General features: G+C 51.7%; 1 protein-coding gene across 3 annotated transcripts in view; it reads right to left on the bottom strand.

Annotated features, from left to right (window-relative positions):
- Megf8 (multiple EGF like domains 8) overlaps positions 1 to 12244 on the bottom strand; it is a 48115-nt gene that overhangs the window by 10211 nt on the left and 25660 nt on the right. For 2 of the 3 annotated variants that reach the window (XM_027430330.2, XM_027430331.2), the window contains 10 exons: positions 12087 to 12197; positions 11853 to 11971; positions 11179 to 11386; positions 10098 to 10278; positions 9423 to 9586; positions 8726 to 8870; positions 4577 to 4808; positions 3472 to 3595; positions 3161 to 3374; positions 2746 to 2960 (listed from right to left, as the gene is read on the bottom strand). In XM_027430330.2, coding sequence (XP_027286131.1) covers positions 2746 to 2960; positions 3161 to 3374; positions 3472 to 3595; positions 4577 to 4808; positions 8726 to 8870; positions 9423 to 9586; positions 10098 to 10278; positions 11179 to 11386; positions 11853 to 11971; positions 12087 to 12197 — 1713 coding nt within the window. The remainder of the gene's footprint in view (positions 1 to 2745; positions 2961 to 3160; positions 3375 to 3471; positions 3596 to 4576; positions 4809 to 8725; positions 8871 to 9422; positions 9587 to 10097; positions 10279 to 11178; positions 11387 to 11852; positions 11972 to 12086; positions 12198 to 12244) is intronic. The other variant, XM_035449292.1, reaches the window with a different exon arrangement.

The following is a 12244-nucleotide window of genomic DNA, read 5'->3' as shown; positions in this document are numbered from 1 at the left end:
TTCAAGGCCAGCCGGATGCATTAAAAAAATCTCACATAATAATAATAATAATAATAATAATAATAATATAAAAAACTCATATAATAAAAAAAATGAGCTGGGTGGTAGTGCCTTTAATCGAAGCACTCAGGAGGCAGAGACTGGAGGATCTCTGTGAGTTCCAGGCCAGCCTCGTCTATAAAGTGAGGTCCAAGACAGCCAGGACTACACAGAGAAACTGCCTTGAAAAGCCAAATAAATAAATAAATAATTTTTAAAGATTAAAAGAAAGAGACTCCTGTGTCCCAAAGGTCCCATTATATTAATACAGAGTCTCCGTTCCCTACCCAGCAGGGACATCTGTCTCCTATACCTGAAAGAAGGCAGTGGACAGAGACAGAAATGACTATCACAAGCAGCTTCTTCTTCTTCTTTTTTAATAATTTGTTTTTATTTTATGTGCATCAATGTTTTCCCTGTATGTATGTCTGCGTAAGGGTGCTGGATCCTGGAGTTACAGAAAGTTGAGAGCTGCCGTGTGGACGTTAGGAACTAAACCCGGGTCCTCTGGAAGAGCAGCCAGTGCCTTTTTGTTTTTTGTTTTGTTTTGCTTTTCAAGACAGGGTTTCTCTGTGTAGCCCTGGCTGTCCTGGCACTCACCCTATAGATCAGGTTGCTCTCGAACTCACAGAGATCCTTCTGCCTCTGCCTTCCAGGTACTGGGATTAAAGGCATGCGCCACCCCCACCCAGTGCAGTCAGTACTCTTAACTGCTGAGCCACCTCTCCAGCCCCCAAGCCACAACTTCTTACGACAAACTTGGGCCAGGCTTTAGGGCAAATAGTCTACTTCCAACTCAGCCAGGAGGTGGAGGAGAAGTTCTGGGTGAGAAGCCAGTTTGCAATGTACAAGCCATCACTTGCTGGCTGGGACCCACACTGCTTACAGAATGAGGCGTGGGCCCTTGGGAATATACCACAGGGTAGAAGAGCATTTTATTCAGTGTTTGGCCTTATATGAAATATAAGATGGGTGAGATTAATCTGGGCTGGCTGCCCAAGGGCACTTAGGAAGAAACGAAGCAATTTGTGCAGTTCTGAAATAGAAACCCTGATGGCTGTGGTCAGAGCTCCAAGCCTGCTGAGAGTTGGGCCGGCTGTGATTAGAGTCCAGGAAGCAAAACTCGGCCAAAGAGCCCAACACTTTTGAGCCCTGGCCATGGGATACATTCTCATAAATTCTGTTCTCCCCACTACAACTCAGATAGGGTCTCTACATATCCAGGCTGACCTGGAACTTGCCACCCTCCTGCCGCAGCCACCTGAGTACTAGATTACAAGGCATGCATGACCGCAATGTAGCTTCATCATTCTCCTGCTTCAGAATAACTGGAGTGTAAGAGTCCTTTAGAGGTTAAGAGCACTTACTGCTCTTGCAGAGGACTCAAGTGTGGATGTCAGTACCCATGCTAGATCCAAACCCAGGCCCAGCTGAGCTTTTGTGTATGTGCAAACATGAGGAGGCCAGTGAACATGGTGCTGACTATCTTGTTTTTAAGTCTGTCTCTTGCTGGCCTGGAATCCACTGAGTAGACTAGACTAGCCATAGAGTCTCAGGGGCCTGCCTGTCTCTGTCTCTGTCTCCTGAGCACTGAGATCACAAGCAAGTCCCACATATCTGGACTTTTTTTTATCATGGTTGTGAGGATGAAATTCAGGTCTGAGTGAGCCACCTTCCCAGGCCTTCTGCCTGGAACTTGATTTCAAGGTAAATAAGCCAATTTGCCACCCTAGGTGAGGCTCCCAGCTCTAGAAGCTGGCAGTCCTCTATGCTGGGCACTCACAGGCTGGGACATACAGGAAGTACTGCTGGGCTCTTTTCTATTATCACCTCTTAAAATGCAAGTTCTAGGGCTGGAGAGATGGCTCAGTGGTTAAGAGTACTGGCTGCTCTTCCAGAGGTCCTGAGTTCAATTCCCAGCACCTACAGGGTGGCTCACAACCATCTGTAATCAGGCCTGGTGCCCTCTTGTGGTCTGCAGGGTTACATGCAGACAGAACACTGTATAAATATATATATATATATATATATATATATATATATATATATATAAATTTAAAAAAACAATGCAAGTTCTAATGGCATGTGTCCTGTTCCTCCCCCACCCCACCCACTGTAGCCTACTGGGTGAAGGGTGAGGGGATGGCTGAACCAATCCCAGCTCTCAGTGGTTTGGTGAGCTGGCCCGCTGCCACTGGGTCCTGTGCCATGGGTGGACGCACGAGGAGTAGGTACTGATGAGGATCAGACACTGCTTGCTAGCTGTGACAATGGAGGGTAGACTGGTCTCACCTTCCACTGGGGTTAGGCCAAGGCAAACATCTTTGTCTGCCACTGGACAGCTAAGTTGCAGTCCAGCTAAGTGGATACAGTCTGGACACTCCAGAGGCAGACAATGTGACGGGCAGCTACGGCCTAGCCACCCCTGCCTGCGAAGTACACCCACCTCCGCCAGCCACACACGAGCAAGGTCCTTCCTCCCAGCCCTCTCTGGCAGTGTCTCACTGAGCCCTGAATAAGAGCTAGAGGGACACAGGGGCTGAAGCCCAGCAAGAAAGGACAGAGCTGTGAGCACAGCAGCAGAAGGCATGAAAGAAACATGAGGGAATGAAGAGACGGCAACAGGAAGGAGAAAGGACAGCAGGGCAGGAGTCGCAAGAGTTGGGGGTCACCAGGGCTGGGCAGCAAGCAAGATGCGGGCATTACCTGCTGGAGGCTGTTGCTCCACACACAGTGCTGCCAGCCCCCGTCTGCGCCCTTGGAGGCCAGGCAGGAGGTGCAGTTGGGGAGGAGGTGACAGGGACTGGGGCAGGGCAGCGGGGGCGATGACTCCACTGGCATGGGCGACACGTTCAGCAGAGAGTGGCTGAAGCAAGTCCAGTCGTAAGTGGGCTGCACTGACAGGATGCGGCGAGTCTCTCCTGGTGTTGCGGGCACAGGCTAGTGACCAGTCTGGTTCCCAGACTCTCCTCCTCCAGAGGAGTCTCGACGCCACCCTTCTTCTTCCCCAGGCCCGAGGGTGCCCTCTCAGACTCGGGCGTCTAGTCCCAGCCTTCCTCCCTCTGCTGCAGCTCTCCCCTGAGATTTAGGGGTCCAGGCCTCGAAGCCCCTGGGGACTCACCTGTCCTCTTGAACTGCCGTGTCCACATGCACTTGCCCTCCCGTGTGCACTGCTCACAGTCCGCGGCCCCACACGCGGCCTCCGAGCAGTTCCCAGCCCAGAAGACCTCTCTCTGGTTGATTCGACAGTCATTCTCCGAGGTGCAGGACGCGTTGCGCCCGATGCAGGCGCCCTCCGGGCAGTTGGTGCACCACTTACAGCGAGGAGTGGATGCCTGGAGGGGAGATGGGCTCAGCACCCTTCGGACGCAGGTCTTCCTACCCAGCCAACCACAGCGGAGGCCAGTACCCGTCCTGCTACCCACCACGAACCTCTCCATCGCCCGGCTGCAGGGTCCGAGGATGGCGAGCCAGGCACTCACTGCAGGTCCGCAGCCGCCGACATTCCTCAGGCGAGCGAGGCATTGGGGAGCAAGGAGGTACCCCACAGCCTAACCTAGAGGGCAGGAGGCTGGCTCAGTCACATGCATCTAGGACTCATACTTTGTCTCCTGAACATGGTCCTGCAGAGACCTGCCCTACACCACGTCCCAAGTTACACTTCAGGTCCCGGTCAGCCCCATCCCTTGGTGGTACATGGGCCCATGTCTACTTGTCACTGGAACCTGAGACATTACCAACTGTCCCCTGCCCCCTGATCCTACCCAAAACAGTGTCCTTCTCTCATACACTCCTGTGCCCCTCAGTCCCGCACAAGCACCCCAGGAATCTCTCTGCTCGGGCCTCCAACTCAAGCTTCCTATCCCCCACCCCCACCCCCCCACAGCACAGATCTATAATTCCTTGGAAGTGCATGGATTTTTAGCATTATCCAGATTTTAGAAAAACAACTGGTACTCCTGCTATGATGCACAGGCCCGATGGTGGGTGGGCCGGCAAGCCCGTCCAAAATCAAATCCATTGACAATACTGCAGGATGCATGGTGAAATGCTCCACGGCCCATAATGGGACAAACAAAATCCATAAATAGGCTTCCATCATAGCAACAGAGCAGACGAATGAGTTAACCGAGGGAACGCCTGGCTTCCAGAGGTATCTGGATTCCTGAAACTGCTGCTGAGGAGAGTTGGTCAGAGCTGGGTCTCAGCAGGTACCGGAAGCCTTTTCTGAGCTGATCGATGTCTGCCAGTACAGATGGTACTGCAAACACCCTGGACGCAGACAGCACTGCTTTCAGTCTTTGCTGGTCTAAATTATATCAAGTTCCAAGCCAGCTCCTCCAGAAGGGGATGATACCTTGGGGTGCAAGCACAGCTCATACACGAGCAGTCTCAACCACCTCCGCCTCTCACGGTCATTCGCTGTCCCATGTGTGAGCCACAACCAGACAGTCGAACTTCAAGGCCTGCCTCAGGTCCAACCCTCAGAGGACACCAGCAAGTACTGAGCGATGGACTATCAGTCAACTGTGGTTACCTGTGTGCCTGGTCCCCAGAGAGGCAAGCACCATGGCACCAGCTGCAAGCCCCAGACTGGTTACAAGCTTCGGGTGAAGGCAGTAGACGGCAGGGGTCAGGGGGCAGGGTCAATGCCAGTAGGCGGCCCAGGGCCACGCCCCCAAATCCTCCAGAGATGTACAGGTGGCTACCCACTGTGGCTACTGCATGGGCCACGGATTCTTCCATTGGGGATCCCACAGAAGCTGGACCTGAAGAAAGATGGGATATTCAGGTGGAGAGCAGGAAACACAAAGAAGAGACCCCCCCCCCAAAGACTGGTCAGGGGAGACAGCCAGAGAAGACAGAGTGACAGGGGGCAGACAGAGAAAGGTAGAGAGGAGACGGACAGAAGGACTGGAGAACCAGGCAGCAAAGAGAGGCACAGAAGGGTAGACAGACAGAAAATAGCACTTGCAGAGAGGAACAACAACAGAAGTGGGGGCTGGAAAGATGACTCAGTGGTTAAGAACACCCATTGCTCCTGGAGAGGACCCAGGTCCGGTTTCCAGCACCCACATGGTGGCTCACAACCATCTCTACGTCTGATAGCAGGGGATATGATGCCTCCTTCTGACCTCTGCGGGCACACACATCACACACTCACACACACACACACACACACACACACACACACACACGTAAAATATATAAAATATCTAAAAAGCTTTAAAAAAAAAAAGGATAGCGGTGAGCTGGAGATGTACAAGAGCTACGCGGTACCGTCCTAGCAAGCGCAAGGCAAAGGCTCCACCTGTAACACTTTAAAAAAACCAACAAGTGGGGCTGGAGAGATGGCTCAGAGGTTAAGAGCACCGGCTGCTCTTCCAGAGGACCTGGGTTCAATTCCCAGCACCCACATGGCAACTCATACCTCTCTGTAACTTCAAGATCTGACACCCTCACACAGATATACTCCAGACAAAACACCAATGCACATGAAATAATAATAAAAAAAACAACAAACAAGCAAAAGAAAAAGAGCGAAGACAAAGATATCGGAACCAGATGAAGATGGTAGTCACAGCATTAACAGCTATGTGACAGTAAAAGCTCTAAATGCCACCAGAATAATAATTTATTTGTATGTGGTTGTGGTTGTGGTTGTGTGTGTGTGTGTGTGTGTGTGTGTGTGTGTGTGTGTGTGTGTGTGCTAAGAACAGGGGATTGTGCACACCAAGCAAGTACCCTGCCACTTGTCTACACACAAAGCTCTACTGACCATTATTAAACGATTTAAGTTTCATATTACATAAATTAATATCTGGGTCTTTAAAGTTCAAGACAGAATGAGTATTAGAAAGGTTGACTCGAGTAAAAGAGTGAGAGAGAAAGGGAAAAGGGAAGGGGGAAACACAAAGAGCATAGGTCCAGACACACAAGCAGCCACTCACCGTGCGCAGTGAAATGAAAAGGACAAATAGGGTCTGAGGTCACAGCTTAGCAATAGAGCTCACACGGGACATTCATCAGTGAGGTTGGGGCGTGGCTCAGTTGTAGAGCCCCTGCCTAGAATCCCCCAGTGAGGGGCTGGGACATTTACCCAGAACCCTGCCTAAAAGTCCAAGGAGACAAGACATGGGAGAGTAGGGCCCTGCCTGTGTGGGTAGGAACACAGTTGCATGTGATAAACAGCACATTCCTATACTTCTCAGGGGAGAGGGAGGCAGAAGAAGAGAACAAGGCCAAGTTTACAAGGAGCAGTAGAGGTTGTGGAGATTCCAGGGCTAGGAGCTGGAGGCCTGGCTCAGGGATAGACTGGTTGCCTAGAATTCACAAATGCGGGAAGGGAGACATGGCTCAGTCCTAGAGAATTTGCCTAAAATCCACCAGTGGTGACACAACTGTCTTGTATGTGCGAGACCTAGTTGTCACTGAAGCATTTTAAAAAGCCACATGCCTGCCAGGTGTGGTGGCGCACGCCTTTAATCCCAGCACTCTGGAGGCAGAGGCAGGCAGATCTCTGTGAGTTCGAGGCCAGCCTGGTCTACAGAGTGAGTTCCAGGATAGCCTCCAAAGCCATAGAGAAACCCTGCCTCGAAAAAACAAAAAACAACCAAAGAAACAAAAAAGCCACATGCCCATCTCTCTGTCAACATTTTGCGTATTACAAAATACAAATTCCTTCCCCCTTGTCTTCTTCCGCTAACACGTAATTACTGTGTTCCGGGTTTTAAGGATATATGGTGAGTAAATAAGCAGCACTGGGGTTGTCTGTTTGCTTGTTTGTTTGTTTTGGAAGTTTCTTTGGAGCTTCATGAAAGTAAAATTTATTCTATAGTACATTCTGCGTTTCTTTTTTTTTTTTAAAAAAAGATTTATTTATTGCATATGTATATGCATACAGCATTCTGGCATGCAGGCCAGAAGACGGTTTGAGATCTCATCATAAATGGTTGTGAGCCACCATGTGGTTTCTGGGAATTGAACTCAGGACATCTGGAGGAGCAGCCTGTGCTCCTAACCTCTGAGCCATCTCTCCAGCCCCACATTCTGCATTTCTTTTCTTTTTTTTTTTTTTTTTTGGTTTTCCAGACAGGGTTTCTCTGTAGAGTTAGAGGCTGTTCTGGAACTCACTCTGGAGACCAGGCTGGCCTCAAACTCACAGAGATCCACCTGCCTCTGCCTCTCAGGTGCTGGGATTAAAGGCGTGTGCCACCAACGCCTGGCTAAACTTACAATATTAAAAAAGATTATTTAATGTGTGTAAAAAGATTAGTATATGTGTGTGTGTCTGTCTGTCTTTATAGGTGTCCTCTATCACTCTTCACCTATTCCTTTGAGGCAGGGTCTCTCCCTGAACTTGGAACCTGAATGTTCGTAGCTAGCCTGAAAGCCAACAAGCTCCATTGACCTGCCTATCTCCACTGGCCTCAGAGTTGGGGTGACAAGCATGTGTGCGACACCTAGCTTGTTATGTGGGTGCTGAGATCTGAACTCTAATCTTCACGGATACATAGAAAGCATTCATAACTGATGAGCCATCTCTCCAGTGTAAACGGTTTGTCTCCCACCCACCAGTTCCCAAACAGACACTCAGAGGCCTAATATTAATGATAATTGTTTGGCCAATGGCTCAGACCTACTACTGTCTAGCTCTTACAATTAAATTAACCCATTAAGTTTATATTTTACCATGATGCTCTGGCTTGTTACCTCACATCTTGCTTCCCTAGTGGCTACATAGTGTCTCCATGACTCTTCCTTTACTGGCGGGCGGGCAAGAGACAAACCTCCATTTACACATACTCCAGTCCGGAGAATCTCCCAATTCCTTTTTTTTTTTTTTTTTTTTTTTTTTTGTTGTTGTTTATTGAGACAGAGTTTCTCTGTGTAAGAGCTCTGGCTGTCCTGTAACTCATTCCATAGACCAGGCTGGCCTTGAACTCACAGAGATCCCCCTGCCTCTACCTCCCAAGTGCTGGGACCAAAGGTGTGCGCCACCACCGCCCAGAGAATTTCTAATGCTTTAAGCCCATTTCTAACGTGTGAACACAAAACCTGGAAGGGTACTTTCTGCTTACAACAGTGGTTGTCGCTACAGAGCTTTAGCTTTTCCTCCTATTTTAGGATAAAAAATATTTCTGTGGTGGTGCACACCTTTAATCCCAGCACTCTAGACTCAGAGGCAGGTCGATCTCTGTGAGTTTGAGGTTAGGTTGGCCTACTTAACGAGTCAAGGCCACCCAAACTGACATAGTGAGACTATATGCCACAATAACAAAACAATAAGTAAACAAAAATAAACCATTCTAAGAAAAAAGAAAGGGCCCATGAGATGGCTCAGTAGGTAAAGCACTTGCCACAAAGCCTGATGACCTGAGTTCAATTCCCAGGACACACACATGGAAGGACAGAACCAACTCCTTCAAGTTGACCTCTATCCACTGTGTGTGCCCACAAATGCATATAAAGCCCCACCTACACAAATAAGTTAACACAACTTAAAATGTCTGTTTAAAGAAGAAAAGACAGTAACTCCATGGTCTCTAGATATATGGAGGGGACGGGGACTTTGCTGATGAGTCCTAACTTGCCCGAGTGACTTCTAAAGAGGGTCATGGTCCCCAGACGCGGGCAGGCTCCACATGGGTGTCCCAGCCTCCTGGGGACAGCACCAGGGACTCACGTGTGAGGTCAGGCAGGAGCCAGGTGTTGCAGTTGACCTGGTAGAGCAGAGCATCACTGCTGAATTCATCAGGGTCTGAGCGCCCCCCAAGGACCACCATGGTGTCTCCTAGCAGAGCTGAAGCATGGAAAAGCCGGGGACGGGGCTGTGGGGGGGACACATGTAGGGAGGGCCCGTCAGAGCCCTACCCTTGGTTCCACTTGCTCCTTCCCCACCCGCCCGCCACCCATAATTTCCCTCCCTGCCTCACACAGCTTGTCCCATCTTCACCTTCTGAAGGAAAATTCTCTGATCCTGCAGAACAGCCCACAGAACCTACTCTGTTCCCTATAAACCTGGTCTTCCCTGCACCCCTCCCCCAGAGGGGCTTCAGGTGTGTCCATCACATGTAACTGTCCCTACCTGCACAGGCAGGCCTCTGTTCTCCCACGCCTCTCTCCCTAGCCTTATTAGGCGGGGTTACAGGGACCCGCTAATAGATGGGAAGGGGTCTGTCAGGGCAGTGCTGGGCAGAAACCATGCCTCTGATTTCCTGGCCAAGGAGTCTTTCCTCCAAACCAGGGTTGGAAAAAGAAGCAATTGGCATTATCATAGCTCAGCACAGAGACTAAAAGGAAGGACAGGAGGCAGGAATCTAGGTGGGGGAAGCCAGCGATTGGGGAACCTCCCTTCTGTGGCTACAGCTAGCTCTCCTGACCTTTGCCCCCTGAGAAGGTGCAAGCAAGCTCCAGGTGCGGTCGGGACAGTGCAGAGAGTAGAGCTCCGGAGAAGGGGCTGCCAGCTCCACATGGAAGCGGAAACCCCCAAACACATAGAGGGAGTCAGTGGCCTCGTGGTAGACTGCAGAGTGACCATAGAGACCTGGAGGGGCAGAAGGACCACAGAGATGTCAGGGAAGGAAGGGCTGGCGGCCAAGAGTGTCCCCTGACTTTCTGGGATCTTCTTAACAACTCCGTCCCTTCCTGAACGGTCCTGTGGCCAGAGATTGGGGAGCCCTCAATTCTCCCCTCTCCTTAGGGTCTTGGAGACCACCCCAGGAAGGATAGCCAATGGTTGGGAAGACGGGACAGGGCAGGAGGAGGGAGGCAGGGAGGCAGGATGTCTGGCAGGTGGTGGTCAGGGCAGGAGGAGAGACATAGAGGGGAGGGAAGACAGAAGAGAAAAAAGAGCACTTGAGAGGCACAGATCTTAGGAGCTGGGGAAGGAGATGGCAGCCACACTAAGGGAGGCAAACAGGGAAACAGAACATGCCAGAGATGCGTCCCTGTAAAGATAGCTGGAGTCACAAGACAAGTGTGGGCAGTGACCAGAACGTGGGAGTGGACTGTGGGAAGCTTAAGGACAGTCCAGACAGCTCCCGTGGCAGCCCCACCTGTTGGGGGTGTCCCGCTCTGGGCTCCGGATACCCAGGTGCCAGTTGCCAGCTGGTACTCCAACAACTGCTGGTTGAAGCCATTTTCAGGAGAGTAGCCACCCACCAAGAGCAGAGACAGGCCTCGACGGGCAGTTAGGGTGTGACCAGCAACAGCTGGCAACTCCACGTTCTGAGGGGCCTGTAAGACAAGACAGCGAGGGTCACCCAAAGGGGTAGAGGAAAACTCCTTTCACAGAGACAAGTAAGATCAGGCCCAGCTCAGGAGTAGAGTCCCACAGGGCTACGTTGACCTTGGCCTACCAGGGCCCAGGTGGGTTCTGTCCACTACACACCCACTTCTCCAGGCACAACCAGAAGCCTGACGCCTCTGTTCTCTCCGTCGTGGGTGGAACTGCACACATCCCATTTAGGCCAATTCAAGTGTGACAGGCCCTTGTCCAGGGATCAGCTTGTAACTACAAATATATAACTTAGGTTGGCCAGTAAATTCAATTTGACAACTCCCTAGCCTACTGTGGTGCCAGGGACTGACCCCAGGAACTAGTGCAAGCTAAGCAAGGGAACTACCATTGAGCCATACCCCAGTCCCTGGGGATTCTAGGCAGGGGCTGTACCACTGAGCCACACCCCCAGCCCCTCACTGGGGGATTCTAGGCAGGGGCTCTACCACTGAGCCACGCCCCCAGCCCCTCACTGGGGGATTCTAGGCAGGGGCTCTACCACTGAGCCACACCCCCAGCCCCTCACTGGGGGATTCTAGGCAGGGGCTCTACCACTGAGCCACGCCCCCAGCCCCTCACTGGGGGATTCTAGGCAGGGGCTCTACCACTGAGCCACACCCCCAGCCCCTCACTGGGGATTCTAGGCAGGGGCTCTACCACTGAGCTACACCCCCAGCCCCTCACTGGGGGATTCTAGGCAAACTTTCTATCACCAAGATACACGCCCAGGCCCCTATTCCCACACTCTGTTGAAACCCTGAAGATAGATGCCTCTGGTGATGAAACTCAAGGGAATTGCCATGGCCGTCTGTTGGACCTGTTGTGAGGACAGGGCTAGGGGGGAGACAGATGCTTACCTTCTCCTGTCTCCACTGCAGGGTAGTGAGGTTAAGGACCCAGAAGTCACGAGTGACCCCCGAAGCTGTGAGGCCCCCCAGCAGGTACATGGCACCACGCCCAGCAGACACATAGGCAGCTGCATGGAAGGAGCGGGGTGATGGGCCTGGGCCGCCGTCCTCAGCTCCTGCCAGCATCTGTGTCCACCTGCGCTCACTGATTGAATACCTGGAGCCAAGGTGCAAAATACCAGTCTTACTAAGTAGGCAGTCATCCTCCCCACATCCTTAAAGATGTCCCAGCATCGCCGGGTGTTGGTGGCGCACGCCTTTAATCCCAGCACTTGGGAGGCAGAGGCAGGAGGATCTCTGTGAGTTCGAGGCCAGCCTGGTCTACAGAGTGAGTGCCAGGATAGGCTCCAAAGCCACACAGAGAAACCCTGTCTCGAAAAACAAAACAACAAAAAAAGATGTCCCAGCATCGCTTGGGCTGACCTCCCGACAGGAATCATCTTAACATTCCCAAACAGTCCCCCTGGTGCCCACAGACAGGTGAGCTTCCTATAACAAGCGTCCCGTACCTGAGGGGTTTTTCTGCAATCCCTAGGGTGAGACAGGTAATAGATATCTCAGTAGTCCCCAAAATAAGCTTTCTTATACAAGTATCCCATACCCATAGAGCTAGCTGTCCTTACCTGTACAGGTTTCCCAGCAGGCCCTGGGGCAGGCCCAGGCCTCCAAACATCCACAAGGTGGCATCAGGTCCCTCTACCATAGTGTGTCCCAGGCGGTGGAGGAAGCGGCTAGCAGTGTCCTGGAGTGGGAATGAGGAGGCCGGAGGTCAGGCCAGGGTCGTGACAAAGTGCCAGGTCTAGGTGGAGGGTTTACGGGTTGTCCCACCACAGGACAAAGCTGTTGCTCTAACTCACAGCTGCGAGGCGGCTGTCCATGAGCGTCTCCCAGACCAACTGTCCACCGTCAAGCTTCGTGGCACAGTCTGGGCCCCCAAAGCCCTCAGCACAGATGCACACACCTAGGCTCTGGGACAGCAGAAAGCAGCTCAGAGGAACCCTGAATACTGCAACTA

The sequence above is a fragment of the Cricetulus griseus genome, chromosome 9, assembly GCF_003668045.3.
Source record: "Cricetulus griseus strain 17A/GY chromosome 9, alternate assembly CriGri-PICRH-1.0, whole genome shotgun sequence".
Lineage (NCBI taxonomy): Eukaryota > Metazoa > Chordata > Mammalia > Rodentia > Cricetidae > Cricetulus > Cricetulus griseus.
This window is presented reverse-complemented; position numbering and strand designations above follow the sequence as displayed.